The 23,586-nt window shown below is 28.3% G+C and overlaps 2 protein-coding genes across 2 annotated transcripts in view; one reads left to right on the top strand and one right to left on the bottom strand.

Moving 5' to 3' along the window:
• Positions 1-23,586, top strand: part of LOC130663027 (uncharacterized) — a 154,099-nt gene that overhangs the window by 33,966 nt on the left and 96,547 nt on the right. The window lies entirely within an intron of this gene.
• On the bottom strand, positions 1,657-6,499 carry LOC130663180 (uncharacterized). The gene is made up of 3 exons (XM_057462324.1): positions 6,258-6,499; positions 5,149-5,417; positions 1,657-5,080 (listed from the first exon to the last, which is right to left on the bottom strand). Exons 2-3 carry the CDS (start codon positions 5,412-5,414, stop codon positions 4,351-4,353), a joined length of 996 nt encoding a protein of 331 aa, XP_057318307.1. The 5' UTR covers positions 5,415-5,417; positions 6,258-6,499; the 3' UTR covers positions 1,657-4,350.

Raw genomic sequence — 23,586 nt, forward strand, 5'->3', positions numbered from 1 at the left:
ATTAATTTTCAAAGTGTGTTAAAAGATACTTCTGTAATAGACGTTTCTTTAAATATTTTTTCATTAACTAAAATAAAGTATTAAATGTCCAAAAATGGAGCAGTGGCCACAAATGGTACTTCTGCCCTATACCAGTGAAACATCCGACTCACTAACTTTAGATTGCTCTTATATATATGACAGATATTCAAACTATAAGCCGGTAATCCTCACTTGACCGTTCGTGACACAGCAAACAATAATATTACAAAGTACATCTTCACAGTTAGCTCTCGTAACTTAAGTGGACACTACATACATCTATGTATGTACTACGACCGAATCGATTTTGATTTTTCTATAAAAATCTTCAATTGAATTTTTCACCACCTGTATTTTTAATTCTATTTTATTTGCAATAAAGTTTTGTTTGTTTGACATTTTGAAAATAAAAATACCCGATTGGTTTATTAAAATTCAATTGAAAATATTTATGAAGGCTTGGAACAATACATTGTCTAATTTAGTATACAATGGAATTAAAATATTTATCAAAACATTTATATTAATTCAGAAGGAAAAACCTCGTACCATTGAGACAGACCGACACCTGTGTCTTAATTAAAGTTGGTTTGACTTTTGGTAGAAGCTAGCTGTACTCTATACCCTTCGAGAGTCTGTTCTGTGTCGGTTGTTTCCCATGGGTGCAATTTACTTGCTTTCTTCTTCTCTTGAGTACTACACTGCAACTTATGAACCTAAACTGAAGGCAGCATCGATTTGAAAAGGGAGAACTTTATAAATGGTGACTTTCATCACTTTGATAAAAGCTTACTGACAAAATTTATTTTATAGCACTGTAATTAATTTAATTATTCTTGTAAGAGATACAAGTGCTAATAATCTTATATTCTTCAATTAATGCAAAACTTTATTCAATTAATTACAGTAATCACTAATTTATAATTGATACTTTGAAGAAGAGACGTTCAAAGATTTAAAATTACAGAAAGTCTGTTAACTCTTTTCCTTCATTTCCATTCGTTTAGAATTTGATTCCATTGGATAAAGTTTATTAGCATGTTATGAAGTGAATTGCGATTTCATTATAATATGAATTACATATTTAAAAAATCAAAATCTTATAGGGGAACTCGAGTTGAATTGACACAGAATTTTTAAGAGAATTTTTGTTTTGTGTCCAAAAATACTTAGCAATGATGAGGAACAAGATTTTTGCCTTAACTTCGAAATGAATGGTTCAAATGTTTAATATTACGGCGAAAATATTGGTCTTATAAAAAAACTCTTTAAACAAAAGTTGTAGGAAATTTCATTTTCTAGAGAAAATGTCTCTTATGATTTTTTTATACGACCAATATTTTCACCGTAATTCCAAAATTAAGATTCATAATGAATTATTCAAATTTTTGTTAATTATGAAAACCCTAATTTTGAAATTACGGTGAAAATATTGGTCATATAAAAAAATCATAAGAGACATTTTCTCTAGAAAATAAAATTTCCTACAACTTTTATTTGAAAAATTTTTTTATACGGCCAATACTTCCACTGTAATTCCAAAATTTGACACCATTAATTATTAATTGTTATTTTTAAATAAAAGAAAAAATCCTGGTCCTAGTAATGACTTGTAGAAAAAAGGTGCAAGTTTATTAGTACGTATAATTCAGTCATTTTCAAATTTTCAGTAAAATAGAAAAATTTGAATTTGAGGTAAAATGGGCTACTATTCTAAAAATAGTTTTTTGCTTCATCTATAAATCAGTAAAGTTTCAATAGTGACTCATTTTACCTCAATCAAATTTTTCCGGTCTGTTAAAAATCTGGAAGTTACCGAATTTCCTCAGCAGGTTAACCTGCCCCGCTTTTTCTACAAACCATAACCAAAAATTTTAGACCAAAAAAAAATTTTCTTTTGCCGCAAAAATGGTGTCTAATTTTTCCCGAACATCTGCAATCTTTAATTATTTTTAGTTTGAAGTTAAAAAAAAAAACTATATGGTAAAAAAATTGAAATAGTCTTTTCTTTGTTTTGTTTAGTCGAGAGTAGACTCTAGTGTATTCATGTTTACAAAGAATAGTATTGATGTTTTCGACAAAACGTCAAGTCCAGACGATAGACGGATGAAAGTTCTTTAGTTTTTGATCCATGTAATATTTATTCAGACAGACATCCATACTTTCTTTTTATAAAGAAAATCCAATAAGTAAAAAGTAAAAGTTAAAATCTTACTTTTAATAAAACTTACAAAGATCAAACGAAATTCCCATTCAATATACAATATTTTTCATGGTGACTGTAAACGGATTAATTATATATGAACTCAATAGTAATTTATTGTCAAAGAATACTTTAATTACGCCAATTACGATCGGTAATAATCTAATAAACAGATTATGTGAACATCAAAGAATATTTGAAAAAAAAAAAACAAAAAAAATGATTAATGTATTTACTCATTTTGGTAAAAGCTGCATCGACATAGTAAAGAAGAAAAATAAATGAAGCTAATCTTGTCTCTTAAATCTTTTTTATCCCAAGTTTTGTCCACATCAACGTTATAAATAGGCTATACTATAACGTTACAAGCGTCGTTTAACCATCATTTGAAAAGTAGTAGGGCACTGAAGACGCTATTAGGCTCCAGGTGTTGTATATCTCACCCCCTAACTCACATTTATTTATTGTTGTTATTATTTTTTTCATTCACTCAATTGTTAGGCGCTTTTAATTATTTTTGTGGAATTATGTAAATACATGTTTCATAAAAAAAAAAAAAATTAATATTATAAAATATTGATGTTAATATCTCTTGAATCGATGAACTTAAGTCGCATAGTTCGTAATTGTAAGTATTCTCGTTATTCACTCATTAGATTAAGAACCATCTTATTGTCTTCAAGAGACTATAATATTCAACCTTGTTCTACTTTTGTGCAAATATTTTATTTTTAAAACTGTATTTTGTGTCAAAATTAATCTAATTTTATATTTATTAGATACAATGCTTCAACTTTTCATACATTTATTATAAGCCAAAATATCTAGTACTTGATCAAAGAACTAATACTCGATCACTCAATGTATTTGTATATCTATATTTACAAAAATTAAGTAATTATAGATGTACAAATATATGAGTGATAGGGTACTAGTTCCCTGATCTTATACTCGGTCCCTCAGCTTATAGACGAAAAAAAAACTTTTAAATTAAAGAGGTTCGGATCACAAAAATAACGAATTTGATTTTTTTGACTTAAATTTGAGTCAACTAAATGAAATTCAAGTCCAATTTGACTTTTTCTGATTTGAATACTAAGTAAGACCAAGTTAGCTAAAAACAAGCATGCAAAGTTAGCAAAATCAAACATGTTTTTCATCCATTTTTGATTTGCTTTTAGTTAACTTGACCTACTTAGTATCCATTTAAGTCAAAAAAGTCCAAATTTTTTATTTGACCCGGTACACACTGAAAAAAAACTGACAATATCTCTCATCTTTTAGTCTGTTCTCGATTGTCTTTAGATCACAAACAGCTCAAAATTTTTATAAAAATTTAAATACAGACCAATTAGTCCTACAGCTTCGTTAGACTAAAATCAGATCAATATTTTGACCCGGGATGATTGTCACATACAATATGATAATTATTTCTTATTGCAAAATGGTAATAGTTATCATTTCTTTTCCGCGTTTATTTTTACCTATGTTTTTTTCTTCGAAAAATCTAAACCCAAAATTAAGAACGAGGCTTTTGATTCATTAGTCTATAATATAGAAATCCACGTTTTTATTTTTCATAAATTTTTTTAAAATTTATATAAGAGAGAAACGTGGACAGTTTCTGTTTACCTTGCGAGTGCAACAGGGATAGTACCATTCGTCCACTTGAGAGTGATAACGAAAAAAGACTCGACCCCTCTTAATAATAAACGTACTTTGATACAAGAAAATAACGTCTAATTTGTTTATTCAGAAAATAAGTTAAAACTCGGTGTATACTTAGTTCATGTCAGTCTCTTAAGAATTCTCAATGAAAATATATTGCACGCCAAATAACGTACAAGTGCAATCAATTTTTTGTTACTTTTGCAGACCGCTTTTTTGTTAGTGGATCTCCACTTTTTCCATCTTTTACAACTGTACGTCTTGCGTGTTTACTCCTTGGAATTGCCTGAGGTTTTTTTTTATCCTTCATCGTATTTTTCATCTTGATTTTAGTTTTTTTCCATTTTCGGTCTGAGGTATCAGTAACTTATAATCGTTGTAATTTTTTATTTCTAAATTTAAGATACATCTTTATAAATAAATTCTTAATACATTATCATAATTATCAATAAAACCTTTTATGCGTAACTACAATTAGATTCGTGAAGATGTTTTTTGAATGGTTCGACCATTTCCGAACAACCATTTTCAGCAAATCTACATTTTTCTCTACGATAGTTACATTTCTCTTCATGAGACATTTTTTTATAATAACGCGGTTGTACTTGACATCCATAAATAGACCAACGGCAAGGGACTTGTGAATCAGGGTCAATTTCGGGCTCAGAATTGTGTTGATAATCATCAGAAAAATCCTCACTGTCTTGATACTTTCGATAGTTACATTTTTGTTGATGCATAAGCTTTCTACGTCTTGGCATTTTTACCATACAACCATATTTGTTGAACTGACATTCAACCATTTCTTCAGGATCACCATCTTCAAAGTTCAATGAATCGAAATTACGTTGAATGTCATCTAGTCCTTCAAGTCGGTCTTTGTAAATGCATAGATTTTCATGCACAAGTTTTCGCCATTCGGGCAATCTTACGTTGCAACCGACTACGCTGTATCTGCAGTTTTCCAAAGCTCCTTCCTCATTGTTTAGGTCAGTAGGAAGATGTTCTTCTTCAAGATAAGGACGAAATTGGCATCTAGATTCATGCAAATCTCTAAGGTGTTCGGGTATATTAGCGTAGCAGCCGAGATATGAATATTGACATGGAAGAAGTTGCTGGTCTTCTGTTGGACTCGGCGGGCCCCATTGAAGACGTTCGTTATCAATAAATGGAGCGGATGGCATAGAACTGTAAATTAGAAGTAGATATGATATAGTCATTTTTTATTAAGTAAAATTATATTTTTAAAAGCTTACTTGGGTGGATATACTGGATAAGGATGTGGCATGTAGTGTATAGCTGGTGGCATATGGAATTCGTGGTTAAATTCTTGAGATGGAGCTTCTACACTTAGTGATGATCGACATGTTGGGCAAGAGAAGTAATAAGGCTTACAGCGATGACAAACGATATGTCCATTCATACATGAGTATTTCGATGAAGCATTCATCTCCATCATGCAAATTGGACAAACGCCTTCACTTTTGAATTTTTCTTGGAGACTCGGATAAAGACTTGACATGATCTAGAAAAGTTTTTATTAATGAGAGAAGAATCTTATACTTTTGGAAACAAAATTTCTGATTGGTTTTAAAACGTAATTAGTTTTTTGCAAATATTTCTATAAATATTAACTTATCCGAAAAATTGTAAGATACCTTTTTTGTAGCGCATTAAATTTTCTACAAAAAAGGTATCTTATAATTTTTTGAAAAAATCAATAGCTGTAGAGATTTTTGGAGTTGGAAAGTTTAAGCATTACTCGGGTTTAAATGTAGATCGTTAATAGAATGTAATTGAGGTTGGAAACTTGAAAACTTAAATGATTAATTAAACGTATTTGACGTATGAAAACGTAAATAAGACTGGCGTAGTCGTAAAATGTTGATCGAATTTATTGAAATTTGAGATAAAAGAATCAATTTATTTCGACTCGGGTCGGTAGAGAAATTTGGAACTGAAAATTTTCTGAAGTTTTTGGATCCTATTTGATCGTTTGAATTTGCAGTTGAGTAAAATATTGAAATACTTAAAAATTAACGTCACTTTTTAAAGATTTTATTGAAGAAAATGATCTATTTTCAAGGAAAAATGAATAGTTTTCAACTTGGAGATGTGAAAAAAAAATAGTCACTGATTTTATCAATTCGATTATTAGAAATTTTTTCAACTTATGTTGACAATTTGAAATGTTAGTATTTATTTATAACGATACTTTTGCGTGAACGTTAATGTTCTTATTTCCTGTGCAAAAAAAAAGTTAATGATGATATTATATTCTTATTAATTTAAGTTACAAATTTTAAAAAATGAAATTGAGTTACAATCTGCTTTTTAACTTTTAACTATATATTTCTAGACTTACCTCTATTTTTTCCCTTTCAAAAAGAGTAATATTGTTAATAAAACACTTTGAATATTCCTATCGCGTAAAAAAACTCCACGTCAATGTTCACTTGCCGTATGTCAAAGTCGCAGTACTCGCCAAAATCATATCTGTAAAGACTGATAACACAACTTTATCTGATAAAACTGTTGATCGTGACGTGGATTGTTTACACAGCTGATGGTAAATACATCATCTAGTATTTCTATATATAGAAGCATTGGAGTAGCCAAGCAAAAAAATATTTGTTGTATCCATTGATATGCGTCATTCGTATGATATTGAACGAATTTATGTTTCGTGACTTTATGGACTGAACATTGATTTATATTATCAATATTACTAAACAGAAATAATATTTATTTTAATTTTTATTCGCTTTATTATCATCGCTTTCCGCAAAAGAAGAATTTTATAGCCGCTTCTATGCGATTAGCGAATTTTCGGTGTTCCAACTTTTATAAAAATTTTTTATTCATCAATTTTGAACGGCAATAAATCACATGTGACTTCAAAAATATTTAACACACGATTTCTGTCCCAATTTCCTACAAAAAAAAAATATTCTGTAAGATCTTGTATGGCTGTCATAATTTCTGTCCAGGTATGGTTTGAAAAGTAATTTTACAATTTCTGACATTGATTTGCAATATTTGCTTCTGGTAGATGTAGGAACAATAATGTAATATGAAAATAAACTTGATTGAAAGTGAAGACAAGGTTTGTCACAAGAAAATTCAAACCGAGGGCGTACAAGTGAAACCAAATGCCCAAGTGATACTCTCAATATAGTGGGTAGCGATGACCCTTGTGAGTGTTTCAATCCCTTTTGGAAATGTCACATCAAAGATATCCTAGTGTCTCTTTACAACTTTGGCATAATATTTGTTGATTCTAAGTTGTTTATGCAAATGTGATGGAGAAACACGGCAATTATACGCTCATATATAGATATATATTTCACAATTTACGGTCATTAATAATATCTTCATTTATTTAATTACTTTTGAAAATAATTATCCATTTTTAAATCGTAGATTGAACGTCCTAGAGGTTGAAGACGTAAATTAAATCTCTGAAGACGTAAATAGTAAAACGTATTTCAGACGTAGTTGACTTACGAAAACGTGATAAGACTTACGTAATCATGTTGTAGATACAACCTTTCAAAACTTGCAATAAAAAAATTAAACTACATAGGAAACATTTCATTCCCTTCTAGAAAAAATATTTTGGGTCTTGCAGGAGATAACTCTACTGAAGGCTCGTTTTTTGTGCTCTTTTGGGTCTTACAGACTACTCGGATGCACAAGACATCAGCCATCAGTAGAGTAATGTCTCACAAGGCCCAAAATATTTTTCCACATCATGATCATGGATTTTATTTGAATTCAAACTTACTCAGAGTTCCGGAGTTTTAAAAAAATCACTCTGCCTATGGCATAAATAGGGAGATTTTTTTTCAGCGGAAAAATTTTGGAGTACCCTTTAAAAATGAATCAGCGAATTTCACTAGATATTCACTAATTTTCACTACTTCATTTTAGAGAGTAATAGAAATTTAATTTCAATCCGCATTAACTCTGATCCAGAGTTTTTTTCCACATGATCCGTTCACGTCCATAATAAAAAATATGTTTTTTTTTTTCTAAATACTAGATTGATGTTCGCATAATCATACATTATATTTATCTTATACGATACAACAGAAAATGTGAAGCTTTTAGATGAGTATACATTTCAATGCGTAAAAAAAAAATTTTACAAATGTGATACAAGATTAGTTTATGTAGGGAGGCCAAGGTACGACGAGGCACTCAAGGGAGTAAAAAATAAAAAAAGTCAAAAATATTATTCAGGGGTTGTAGAACATCTAAAAAATATATTTTCATAATTTTACTCGAAAGCCGTCTCAGTTTAAAGAGAAATTTTTTTTTTTTATTTTAGATTTTATATTTCATTGACGTCAATGTTTTTTCAACGCGTTTATGTTTCATAAAAAATTTTTTAAATTCTCAGCTGAATTCGTTTGTACCTAGTAAATAATATATTTACTTTGTGAGAAATAAATACAAGCAAATTAATAACAAATAATCTTGTTTCAGTTTCACTCGAAATTAGGTCATTTTTTTTTCTTTTAGTAGAGGAATGTTTACTCTTAAATTCTCTTCGTGTACCGGGTAATAAATTTTTTTGAATAAAAAAAAAACAATTAAATAACGTAAATATTTTTATTGATAATAAGAAATAAAATAAATCGATTTGGCGCTCGAGCCATTTATTTTTTTACTTGCACGAGCTATTAATTAAAAATTTTTTTTCATACTTCTGTGGCTTTAGTTATTATAAAAAAATTTATTGCCACTTCTATTAATTAAATAAAGTATATTGTCACTGAAACAATAAATTTTATGAAGTAATTTTTATTTATCGATTACTACATATAACTTTTATTAATTCTCTATGGCAGGTAATTAGAAACAACTCACGTAATTAAAAAAAAAAAAACACTGAAATATATTTTTCTTTATGAGTTATAATCTTGTTATTAGGACTAAGACTCAACTTGTCAACTATAAATATTATTAATTACAATGAATCTGCATAGAAAGGTGAAACTTTAAAGTTTTAAGTTGTTTCTGTTCACCCGTTTGATAGTATCTTGCAATAAATTTACGTAAACTGAAGTTAATAAACTTTGACACACTTTATTTTTGCATTTAACCAAGCGCTCATCTCATGAATAAATTTATAACTTTTGCATGGAAGATGCTGATGAACACTCTGTTCAATACCTTAAAGGTTACGGTAATCTCACAGTTTAACGACGAGTAGTAAACGTGTTTACTTTCCACATATTCTATGGCTATCAAGTAGTGTATGCATTGTCAGCATCACTAAAAGCATAATATTTTAAGGTTACAAGAAAGTCAGTTGAATTTTCGAAAATATCATAAACAACAATACGGAAAATTTACACAGAAAAATAAGATTTTTTGGCGCGAAAAAAATTTTTCATTGTGAAATAAAAACAAAAATTTGCTTAGGACCGGAAAAAATTTCTGGTTCCAAATTTTTTGCGCTAAGAAATATTTTTTTTTTTTTTTTTTTTGAAACATTTGAAAATTTTATTAAAAATCGTTTTCTTAATCGAAGAAATCTGAGCTCAGCTCGAGATTTGCTGATCATTTTTTTTGGAGTACTTCGAATAAATTTAAATTTTCTTCTGCCAAGAAAATTATTCTTTACCTGTGTAAAAAAAATTTTTGTTCATAATGAATTTCGATTTGAATTTCATGACGAAACTCAGATCTTGACACAAATATGACTTTCATCATGAATTTACTCCAATTGTCTAGTAAATCCGTATCAATTCTAAATTAATTTATTCTGTCTTCGAATTGGACTTGATTTACGTAAATCAGTTTCGATTGTAAAATTAATTTAGTGAATAAACTTCGGATCACTTGGATAAAAATTAGAGTCATAATTTTGCCGTGATTAAAGTTGTTGACACAAATTCATGATGAAAGTCGTATTTGTGTCACGATCTGAGTTTCGGGATGAAATTCAGATCTAAACTAATTATGAATAAAATTTTTTTACGCGGGTAACTTAAATATGAATTAATAATGAAACTGTAATAATTTCTACGTCTTGTAATTTTTACAGTTTCATAGAGGGACTTTGCTGATATTTAAAACTGTAATTTTTTCACTATTCTTTTTTCCATGTGAATACTATTATTTGAAGCTGAACAGTTTTCATCGTGAAATTTTCGTATAAAGTGCAATAGATGAAATACAAGGTAAACATAGGACATAAAAAATATAACAACGATAATCAATAAAACTCTATCACACTTTGTAGTCTTTTACATTCTATCGTAACTTTGTTTGTGTGAAAATATAGAGGTATAGATAAAGCGTTCGAAACTCGCGTCGTTTCGTCACTTGGTTACTCCAGAGAATTTTTCATTCCAAACTAAATTGACGTGGTGATAATAAAATACATATACCTTTTTTTTTTCCCTAAAATCTATCACTCATCAATTTAATAAAATTTAATTACTTTTACATGGGCGATTTTTCGATTAAAGTTTTAGTTACTTAGATGTAAATCATCGTTATATTATTATTGGATATTTTTTTTCCACTTATCATGTTTCAATGTCGGCCAAAAGCCAGCGATTACAGTCATTGTTATAAGATATATTTATATATTATGGTATACAATTGATATTAATTCATGATTTTATCGTATGCCATCTTGTTTTCTTCAATCAAGGTGTCTGGTTGCTGATCGATTAACACATGAGTGACAATCACGTGAATGAGTTTGTGAGCTCAAGCTGAATTTCACGAATCACTTTAAGATTGATTTTGTCGTATTCGATATTTCTGTTGAGATTCATCTAAAAACGATCGTATTGTATCGGAAATCGGTGAGCTAGGAAAAAATATCTCTCAATCTAACTTTACTCGTCGTTTCGGGGAATACTTTTTGGTCTTTTCGGATCTTTAAGGTCTCGGGCACCTACGAAGAATAAACGGGTAGGCCGGTAGCTTCGCAAAATGCTGCATAATTTGACCATAATTCAAATGCAGCCTACTTCTGGAAGTATAAGAGGCTTAAAAAAAAAGACCGAGTCGTAAATCCCAGTAGAATCAGTGTAACATCGTGAAGTGTTGAAACGCGGGTTTTTTTTTTTAGCATAAATAGAATATTTTTGCGTAAACTTTTACTACTTTTCAAGAAATTTATGTATTGAAATCGATCTTCAAGTGAAACTAAAAATTCGTGAGTCTGGTCTCATAATATCTTCACGAAAAAAAAAAAAAAAAACATCTATTAGTAATTATTACAGTATAAACTTATAATCACTATTTGTTATCATTTAAATTAATTAGTATCAGAGGGTATAGGAACAAAAGATGGTGTAAATTAACGAATTATTACTTGCAATGTTTCGCATTTTATTATTAATAATAAAGCAATTGCTTTATCAGGCTCATAATATTACGCTATATACAGTCGGTACACATAATTGCCTTGCTAATTCTATACATTCTTTGTATTAGTCTACTTTGATAAATATTTTGCTAACATAAAGCTTATTATTTTTTATTATATTCAATACTTTTTAGAAAAACTATCATCCACAATATCACAGTAAATTGTAAGTCTACGAAAATTGCGAAACGTTGCAAGTAATAATTCTAATTTAAATTAACGGTGTAATTACACCATCTTTTGTTCCTATATCCTCTGATACTAATGCATTTAACTAACTAAGGATCTGACTTAAATTTAATTTGTTATTATTATTGGTCAAGAAGTCTTAATTATGCTGTGGCATAAAAGTCAGATTAAGTTTTCCAAAACTAGTAAGGATCCTAATTCTTATAATTCATATTGTGATGTTTTTTAAATAAACGAAATTTTTTTTTTTAAAATAGTCTACACACTAAAAAATAGGGAGTGAATTTGAAGTGATTGCGGATTTTATTTAAATCTGTATTCACTCCAATTCGTAGTTTTAATATTAAAATAAACTCCCCTTTGGAGTAAATTTCACTCTGAGGGGATTAAATAAACAAACAGTCATCCGCTCGGCATTCGCGGAAACCGAAAAATTCTATGAACCAAAATTACAGTAAAGTGTAGTATAGATTTTTTTTTTATTGCAAGAAATCTTATGCAAGTTGTTTTTGATAAAAATTTTATTGAGCTCAACATATGCGTAAAATAGTCTTCGTTATAAAACTATAGATAGTTTTACGAAATTCTGTATTTTTACTCACCAAAGTTTTATTTTCGATTTAACAAACAACAAATACTATAAAGTAACGCTTGATTTAAAAAGTAAACCAGTTCAAAAATACAAAGCTATATTGTAATATATGTAGATTTTTTTATTTAAGACTCAAAAACAAATACCCAACTGTCAGGAAAATTGTAAAAATTTTTCTCCTTTGTAAAGTGAAATATATTGTTATGAGATACATCAAACGTACGTGAAAATAGCTCGTTGCTAAAGTTTTCAACTCTTTTTTATTTCATAACTTGGCTCATTCTGATTTTGTCCCTGGAAAATCTCTTGGACTTACTCTTTTACCGCAGTAATACTTGTGTACTTGTATACTTGTAAACTTTCCTGTTACATGACATTATTTTCTCACTGCGTTATTATCATACGCTTGTGAATACAAAGACCTTAAGTTTTAAAATTTTACTAAGTTAGTTTAATGCAAAAAAACAGACAAAAAAAAAACTTTAGATACGCAAGTGGTAGGGCTAATTTTTTTTCACGAAACTTTTCTTGGCTATACTGACGAGCAAGTTGTTTTCCAGTAGAAAATGTTCATTTTAAATTCAATGTTACTTATTCATCGATAAGAAAAACTTTTTAAATGTTTTATACTTCGATATATTGTTATTATGGTTGTCATAATTATTATTACTGTAAGAAATATACATACAATAGCTGCTTTTTTCGAAAAAACGGGCTGTCATTTTTTCCGTCTACGTATTATTTTTAACAAAAGATTATAAATTTTTCGAATCATCAAATATTTGTTGGACGACAAAAATTTTGTGATGATAATCACAGTAATAATTTTTCCTCATTTATTTATTTTTATAATTTTTAATAATCTGTTCCATTAAATATTCATTAGTTGCAATTTATAATTATTGAGATAATTGAATTTCGGAAAATATTTATTGATGACTTTAAATATCAAAATTATATTATCTATTCATATCATATTATAATCGGATAATATTAATTTTAAAAAACATGTGTTGATAAATACTTATCAGTTATCATTTAATTTTGTTAATTGCTTGTTGATTAATTAATTCAATTATCGTAACGAGCTTCAATTGTCAGAGATCAATTACAAAATTTTTATTCCATCAATAGTAGCCCATTTTACCTCAAAGTCAAACTTATTCTAATTTTAAATGTTTATTTTTCACTACCGGCCCATTTTACCTCAGTCAGATTTATTCTAATTTTGAATACTTCTTTATTTTTTTTTTTCAATAGTGACCGATTTTCCCGCATGAAAATATCATATATGGTAAACATATATTGAAAAATATATGTTACAGATACAAATATATATGGGTCATTCCATGCCAAATCGACAAATTTTTTACCCGACCCCCTTCGATTTTGCTCAATGTTTTCTATCTTTTTCTACCCCCTAAAAGACATTTGTAGGAATTATTTCAGATATTTTTACCCAATCCAAAGAATGTTACGATTTTTTGAAAAAACCCGCTCTTTTTTTTTTAAATCGCTAGAACTTTTTCAAAAATTGACCGAGTCGGACCACACCAAATTGAAAATTTTTGTTTTTTTATGTAGTTTTAAAAAAAAAATACGAAAAAAATTTCAGAAGTCCGGATCTATGAAATATTTCGGTTTTTTCGAAACCGTCATTTTCTCGAAGTCTGACCCCTTCCATTTTTTTTTTACTCAAAAATGGTTCCATATTAATTATATATTTTTCCATCCTATATTTATCATATATGGTATTTTCATGCGGGAATTACCTCTAAGTCAAATTTATTTTAATTTTAATTGTTTTTTTTTTTTTTTTTTCACTAGTGACCCATTTTACCTTAACGTCAGAATTCTTCCAATTTCAAATGAAAAAATCAATATCAAAATAAAAATTTATTTCTAAAATTTTTATTAATCGCTATACTTGAGTACTCAATCGTTCAAAACAACCATTTAAATTACAGTAGTAGAAGTCGACGATTGACCCTCCATAAAACACCACTGAGTAAAATAAATTTAAGTACAAAATTAATAAATATAATTATCCATTAATTTAATAATTTTATCTTTCATCTTTTCTCTAAATTTAATATTTTACTCATCTTGCGAAATGTGTACGTGTGAATATTTAATAACATACTCGAACCTGAGGTATAAATGGCGTGTGCGCGCTTTGCAAACATATTATCTCATTTAATTGAAATACCTTTCGATAAAAAACCGTAGAACGAAAAAAATTAAAAATCATAAAATATCAATAATTAATTGAGTTAATTACTTAATTAATTAATAAACCAATTAACTGAAACATATTAAACAAACATCAAATAAAATATTGAGTAACTCTTTGATAAATTTTCCATTGACAAAAAAAAAAAATGAAAATAAAAATAAAATAATTTAAATCCGCTTAGTAATTGAATTGATCAATTAGTAAAGTATTGAAAGAGAATGATGGTAGTGTAAATGAAAGAGGGTTTTTTTCCCGCCGGCTCTTGTAGTTGTTACGTAAACTTGCCACCAGAGCGCAACTACAGCGCACGGTCGTCTCGTGAACAATCGATTGCGATATATCGTCGAGTCCTAGCTGGCGTTTAAGGAGAAGCTGACGCATGCGTTTTTATAATGAATTCGTATTGGCTGGTGATGATGTCATGCAGTCTCCCCTAGGTCTGCGAATGAATCTGCGGGCTTTTCTGCAGTCTACACCGACTATTCGAGCGGCACAGCCGTGTTTTTTAAAATCATATTGACACTTGTGCTATTGTAATTTACACCTTGTGCTTTCTTCAAGACAGTCAACAACAAACGTCAACTTCATTGACAACAATTAGGGCTTATCAACAAACGGTGAGTCGTTGTTGGATTTTATATTGAAAATTATCTCGTTTCGTCTTCATGCTTTCCAATATTCTTGCCCATCTCAGTCTAATGCTCGCACAAGAATCTCTGTCATTCAAAAAATTATTAATTACGAACATTCAAAAAGTGCGGAGATGACGTCAATTTAAAAAATTTTCGATCATGAAAAATTTGAGTAGAAGAAAAATTTGAAAATTCGGAATTGGAGGAATGAAAAATCAGTACGCGGATTTTTTTATATTTTATCATTTTTATTTATTTAATTTAAATCTATAAACTGTCTTAGGTCTGGTACATTAACGCGCATTATTTTTTTGACACTGAAGTTAGTTGACGTTTGATAGTTTTATTTTTTTAAACCGATGAATCATAAAAAATAATTACACCTACAGTTTATTTTATTTTCTACATGTGCATTTTTTTTTAGTGATTTGTTGAAAAAAAATCCGAAAATTGTTAATTGTCTATTGACTTCATCATTTGTTATTTTTTTTTTTATTTTATAAATTTTTTTACCTGCCATAAAATTCATAAATTATTTTTCGTAATTTTTATGGTGTACATGCACATGTAGAAAATGAAAAAAAACTACAGGTGCAATTATTAAAAATATTTTTCTAATTTATCTGGAGAATACAAAAATTATTAAATGTCAGCTAACCAGTATCATATTTAATTTTAACTAATTATTGTAACTGAGATTATAGAGAAAAAAAAATATTTTGATTAGTAAAAATATTTAGTCCACGTGCAGAAGTGATATCCAGTCTAATGCAGAATATAAATATTTGAATTTCAGCGTTAATTATTCTGATATTTAGTCTACATTTTAATTAAAAATAAAGTGAATTAATTTAATTCGGTATAATTTACTTGATAAATTTTGATAGTTTACGTAACTTATAAAAAATAAAAGTGTTCAATTAATTTTTTTTTTTATGATTACAAATTAATTAAAAATAGGTATTGATTACTTTACCACATATGATTTTTATATAAACATAAATATATATACAGAAAAAAATGAATTTCTTAACACCAAAAATTTTTACTTGCCCTGAGAAATTTTTCCATTAAGAATTTAAAATAAAAATTTTCTCGGGGCGAAGAAAAATTTTCTTGCGCTGAGAAATTCTTTTTTTCGTCATAAATTTATATATATAAGACATTTTATTAAAATTAAAAGTGGAAAATAATTAAAATGAGAGGTTTCCATTAAAAATACGAACAATAAATTTAAAATAATTTTTTTTTCTTACATTGAAAGAAAGTTTCCATACTGATTGCCTTATCCTTATTCTCTTTTCTTATTCGTCGTGCTTCAGAATTGAGCTCAACTGATGAGAGGCCTTTGCAATTATTCACCTCAGGTGTTAAAGTAGAGGTTTTCAACAATGTAGGACAAAACTTTTAGTCTTTTGTTCTTAACAAAAATGTATAATACATTTTCAACTGTCATCACAACTTTTACTATTTTACACAAATTATATTATGAATCAAGTATTACAATTGTTATATTCATAAAACTTTTCTTTTATCTATTTTTATTATTTTCATTTACAAATACAGGTATATCTTTATTATTTTAGTATTGATCGTAATAAGAATATTACGTCACGATACGGCAAAATTTTTTTTTTATTGTATAATTTTATATTTTAATCTTAAGTACACTGTACTTATACATTTTTATGATGAGTTGACTGTAATAATTTGAAGTTAAATTTAAATATACATTGATTTACGAACGTATGCTCAACTTTGAATGGTTTTCAAAAGGGAACACTCGGAAATTGATTATTTAGTAGAAAATTTCTTACATTTCTTTACCTGCTTTGTAAATTTTATTGAGGCTTGATAAGTAAAAATACTTTTGTAGATTTATTTTTAATTAAATTTGAAATTTTCATATATATGTATATGTACAAAATTTGGTATCAGGCGTCTTGATCCTCCGACAAAATATCCCCGACAAAATATCCCAAAAAAAAATATCCCTGGACAAAATGTCCCCGACAAAATATCCCCATGACAAAAAAACCCCGACAAGTTATCCTTCGAATTTGTTATAGTTTTCGAAAATTTAAATAAAAAAAAAATGATTAAAGGGCACAATGATAAAAGGGCACAACACGGTAACAAGCGTATATGTTGGTCTAATGTCGAATAAACCCTGCATAAAAAATCCGATAGATTCTTATAGCTGTATGTATAAGGCCCTGTACTGAACTATAGCACTTCTCATAGAACTCATTCAATCTTATAAAATCTCTATGGGAATTTATGAGAATCTATCGGATTCTATGAGATTTTCTAAACAGGGAACACACACAAAAACCATGATAAAAGGGCGCAACACTATTACCCGCGTTTGCGTTGGCCTATTACCGAGCAAACATACACAAAAACCATGATTATACCTTGATTGAAATACTTGGCTTAGACTAGGACACATTGACAAAGATACAAAAAATTTTCTAATCACACACAACAGTACTTTACCAAGAGCATATGCATTACCTAAAATTCATAAACCCAACATGCCTTTTCGAATTATCATTTCATCAGTAAACTCTCCGATATACAATCTAAACAAATGGTACACCAACATTTTAAGTCAAACAAGAAAAAAACAACCTTCTGCTGTTAAAAATAGTTTTGAATTTAAGAAAGAAATAGACAAACTTAACAACATTCCTTCAGATTACATTCTAATATCCCTAGACGTAGTCCCATTATTTACAAACTTACCATTAAAATTAGTTAAAGCAATTTTAAGAAAAAACTGGGATAGAATATCAGAACATACTAAATTACCGAAAACACATTTTTTTAAGGGTTTAGATTTGTATTTAGACAATTCTTACTTTACATTTCAAAATATTATTTGCAAACAAAAAAATTTTTTTTTTTTTTTCTTTTAATATTTGGTGGTTTATCGTTTTATTCAAAAACTCCGGCTATTTAGGATTATTTGTCGGGAATTTTTTGTCGTGGGGATATTTTGTCCGGGGATATTTATTTTGGGGATATTTTGTCTGGGGATATTTTGTCGGGGATATTTTGTCGGGGATATTTTGTCGGGGGATCAAGAATCATGGAACCACAAAATTTATGAGTGTGAATTTAGCAGACATCAGACAAATGTAAAATAATTAATAAATAGAGTAAATAATTAATAAAATAAAATTAAAAAAAAATGCGCATTTAGAAAATTTTGAAATTAATAAGTGCATTTTTTTAAAATTCAATTTTATTAATTATTTACTCTATTTATTTATAATTTTAAATTTATCTAATGTCTGCTACATTCACATTCATACATATTCTTATGTTATAAAAACCGGGAGTTGATTCAAAATTAATATGAATTTTATTTGAATCTGAATCAACTCCGATTCAAAATTCTGGGTTTTACAAAAAAATTACTCTGCATACGGAATAAATAGGGATTTTTTTTTTAAGTGTAATGATTCCGAAGTGATCTAGATTTTATTTCAACCGCATTCATTGATCCAGAGTTTGAATATTAAAGTAAACTCTCCTTCGGGATGAATTTCACTCCGAGAGCATGAAATACACAAAAAATCATCAAATCTGCGTTTATTAGCAATTTTTTTGCAAAGTATAGTTACGAATATTTCAAATTTTTTAATGAGATGAAATTGGGGTACAATGAAAACACTGGACAGCTCGACGAGGTTTAAAAAAATAAGTTTTTTTGTAATCTTAAAACGAAGTGTGACTTGAAGTCTGTCAAGAAACAGACTTTATTAAATTTTTTACATGAACTATTTTCAGCAATTTATGTTAATTAAATTCTTACTTTAGTTTTCTCATTGTTATCGACAATGGTTGTCGAACCCTCTCTGACGTTAACACGATCCTCTTCATAACTGTTCATTGTCTTCCTGTCTTCGAGTTCTGACCGTTCTGCTCTGGGCCGATTTTTTCCATTTCTTTTTATTGTCAAAATATTGTCTTATCGATACTTGAGGTTTTTACAACGATAGCTTTTATTCGAATTATTATTGACTTTTTTATTGCATTCAAATTAACATTAAATTTTTTTTTTTATTCCAAATTCGCTTTATGCCACCCAAATATACTTCATACATTATTATTTGATGTTATCAATATTTTTTAGTAAAATCTAAAAATTTATATCGTAACTATAAATTGATGACTGAAATTAGTAGTAGGGCTTCACTCAAGATCAAGATTGTATTGGTCTTGTCTTGACCTCGTCTCGATTTGTCAAGACTCGACCAAGACGATATTATAGATCGCAATTCAAGACCAAGACCAATATCATTAAAAACATCTCGCTAAGTCTTGACAAGACATAAAAAAATAAGTATAAGTATATGAGAATTACTCGTAATAAGACTCCATGCTTTAAGAAAGATTATTAACTAATTATAATAATGTTTATTAGGTCAAAAAGTTAAAACATTTTAGAAGTACTTGAAGCGATCAAGTATATTTATATAAGATTTAAAAAATAATAAGTTTTTCCTTTATTGAAAAAAAAAAATACTCAACTGTGTGTTGTATTATGACTGATATTAAGAAAATTTCAGGTTATTCAAGTCCAAGACGAGATCTTGACAAGACAATATTATTAATAACTTATTTTTCGAGATCGATGCAAGACTTACATTTTGAAGTCAAGATCAAGACGAGATCAAAGCTTTCGAGATCAAGACAAGACTTTCCCAATCTTGTCTTGTCTCGGCTCGAGTGAAGCCCTAATTAATAGCAATTTCTAATTTTTCGTGAAATTAAAACCAATTTATTTGAAGTTATCATCAATTCAAAATCTGATAGAAAAATAAAATATAAATATGGGCTTACATCCATACTTTTTTAAAAATATTTTATAACTATGAATTAATTCAAATTCTAATTCTAATTTTTTTTATCTCTTCTACCCCTTCAGTTTGAACCCTTACAGTAATTTTTAACTAATAAATTATTAAAATTTTTACATTCAGTTATTTTACTCAATGACTGACATCATTTTAATTACAATGTTGATGACAGTTTGAATTTATAATTCATAAATTTTCCATGCTTAAATTTGATTCATCAATTCACAGACATCATTTTTTTTATTCCTTCCATATTTATATCTTCTTATAAAAATTAATTGTTAAAGTTTAGTGATGAAATTTCAATGAATGGAATATCAGCGGTAGACTTGGCAATTATTTTATTGAAAAAAAGTTTATTTAATGCTTTATTTACCAAATCCGTTTCAAATAACCATTCAAAATGCATCAAATTTAGTGGTAATGGTAAAAAACCTCTTATACTATTTACGATCAATAAATTCAGCATTTACTTCTTAGGAAATACCCTCATAGACTTTGGATTACGCGCTGAGAAGATATTCGCTTCTGAATGGTTAGAGATGCTTTTACATGGTCATAATATAAGAAACATAGGCTATCAGAGGCATACCAAAGGGATGCGACGTGTATCGTAAAAGACTATCGTTTGTGGTTCGACCAAATTTTATGTCACTTAATAATTACGATCACTTACGGTATTAATTTGTGGCAATTTAGCAGTAGAGTATTGTATCATTTGAGTAATAAAATATTTATCGAACAATTGTGTTTCAGTTAAAAATAGATTATTTTCATAATTATTATTGTTTATTTTTTTATGTACCCGAAAATCGAAACGTTTTTCGTGCAACGAAAATATAAAAATTTGTGTAATTTGACTACTCAAGGGGTTGCACAGTAGAAAATAATTTCTGGGCGCAAGAATTTTTTGTATTATAACTTGAACACAAAAATTTTCTTGGGACGAGAAAAAATTTATTGACTTAAAAAGTTTTTTCTTGCTCTGATAAAATTCATTCTCGCCGTAAGAAAATTTCTGTTTTCAATTCATAATGCAAAATTTTCTTGGGCTGGAAAGAAATTTTTGTGGGGCGAGTAAAAGTTTTTTGTGTCAGGAAATCCTTTTTTTCTGTGTGGGGGTGGTCTGTAATTTTCAGTTGACATACTAGCCCCTATGCGAAACATTTCAAAAATCAAAATCCCATAGGTTTTCTATTTTTCATTTCATTCTTTTATTTTCGTTCCGCGAAAACCGTTCAGATCTTTAGATACATACTTTTTTTACGATTACGGAAAAAACACAAATAAAGGACATTAGATAACTTTAATGGTTAGGAAAATAAATTAGTTTATTTTATTCATATCGCTCTAGAAATGAACAGAGGAGACATGGACATGCGTATATTTAACTTAAATATAGTATGATTTTATACCCTGGCGGTTACGTGCATATAAATTATGAAGGTAGCCATGCGGTTGGAAACTTTGGTATTACGGTCACATTTCGATATTATTATATAGATGCTTTTTTAATGGGTGCGGTAAAAAAAGATAAAACATAGACTTGTGTAGAGATAAAATACTTCCATTGAATATTCATTGGAAAAAATTAACTTTCGCACAGAAAATAGAAAATTCTTGACTGAAAGTAAATATTCTTGATTCAAAAAAATTTCTATAATCAAGACAATTTTTAATGAAATCTCCAAATTTTTGTATTGAAAATATATTAAATTTAAAATTTTTTAAAACATAATTTCTTTTAAGCAGAAAATACATTTTTTATAAAATTTATTTTTTCTCTGAGTGTAAAATTGAATATTTTATTCTTTCTCTTGAATTCAAAATTTCTGAGGCAATATATTTTTTATTTAGTTGTCACTTATTTTTATAACTGAAACTTCGCTCCACACAAAATTATTCTGTTGTTGCTGTTGCTGTTTGTTTGTTTTTGAGGTCAGAATATGTATTTTTCTGCAAGAGACGGACAAAATAAGGCAATAAATCGAACAATAAAGCGTTGAACCTGAGGATTTTTATTGAGTCTCTTTTATAAAATGAAATCCTCAAAGTATTCGATGCATATTTTATAAAATTTTTTTATTACTTCGATAAATTTTTTATGCTTTCATTTTTGAATTTCTTGGATTTTTATATACACTGAGAAAAAATTACTCTTATTACAAAATTTCATTCCTGATCCGAGAAATTACAATCTCATTAGTAATAATAATTTTTCTTAATTTACTCACTACAAAAAAATTATAATTTCTTGGATCAAAAGTATTTTTTTTTATATAAAAGTAATTTTCTATTCCAAAATATGATTTTAAAATTTTAATTTCTTTATTAAAACTTTTTTTGTATGAATAATTACGAGTAATTGAATAAATTTGTATCATTAGTCAATTTCAAAAAAATCACACATGTCTGTGATAAGATCAATGGTTGCACCGGCTGTTGGCCATAGAAAATATGCCCACTACACCGTAAAACGAATTACGTGTCGTTATTGCGGAGAAAAGTGAAATTCGTCCATACTGCGGAGCTACGGGGTCTCTTAGTATAGAAAAACGTGATCTCCGGACGATAACGACGATTCGATCGAGGTCCTGAAAAAAATTCAGCGATGAGAAAAGAACGACAACAGAATAATCGGCAGAAGAGGGCGTGGAAAATAAAATATAAAGAAAATAAAAAAAAATAACTATTAAGTTAATAGACAAAAAAAAAATAAACTGAAAGTTTCTGTCTTCTCTGCAATCAAAAACACAAACATGCGCTACTGGGGATCAAGTCTAATATTTATCAACATCGTCTTGAACACTTTTTGTTTGGAGTAAGAAATTTATTGAACTCAACAGAACTCTTACAGAAAAGTTATATGTCGTGATATAGAAAATTCTATTGAACTTACAGTGAATCTTTCATAACTTCAAGCTCTACAAATCAAAGTTTCCTTTTGCAATAGCAAATTTATCATTTGCAAATTAACACAAGTAAATTTTTTAGACTCGAATCTTCTTATTTTAGTCTGTGAAAATATTTGATCGTTGGTTTTTTAGATAATCTTTTTATTTTTATTTTTTTCTCTCGGGGAAATGAAGATGGAAAAAAACCTGGAAAAATATTCAATTTTAAGTAACTGATGTGAGGTTTAAAACTAAAGTCCTCTACCGTCGGATCACTGTCCGAACTCTATGCGCAAGACGAGAGTAATATTAAGAGGCGTTTCTGCTATTTCGGCCAATAAATTGGGCGTTAGTCACAAATCTTTTTATATATTTTGGGTTACGAAAAAAGGAATCAGAAAATCTTATTGAAGTAAACTTTTTCAAGTTTTCTTCACTTTTAACAGAAATTGTAACTGTGAAAATCACTAAATTTTTTCATCAATTTGTGAAACAGAAAAACCAATTACTGAAAAAACCAAAAACTGAAAAAATTCGGAAAAATTACTGCTTCTAATAACAACTCTATTAAATCGAATCCGAAGTATTAAATCTTACAGTTCAGATCTACTTTTTACTAAATTTTAAATAAAACGCTGAGCTATTATTTGAAACTATAATTTTTACAGCTTTTTCAAATATTTCTTGATTTCTATTCGCACCACGTTATTATATGAAACTGTTATTTTTTTCCATGCAAGTATACTGTAAAACAACTTTCAGTGTCTTCTATGAATTTGATAAATAATTGATCAATAAAAACTATATTTTATTCGAAAATTCTGAACAAAATACATCGATAGTTAATATTTTTGGGACGTGGTACTTTTCAAGAGTTGTTC

The sequence above is a fragment of the Microplitis mediator genome, chromosome 1 (genome assembly GCF_029852145.1).
Source record: "Microplitis mediator isolate UGA2020A chromosome 1, iyMicMedi2.1, whole genome shotgun sequence".
NCBI lineage: Eukaryota > Metazoa > Arthropoda > Insecta > Hymenoptera > Braconidae > Microplitis > Microplitis mediator.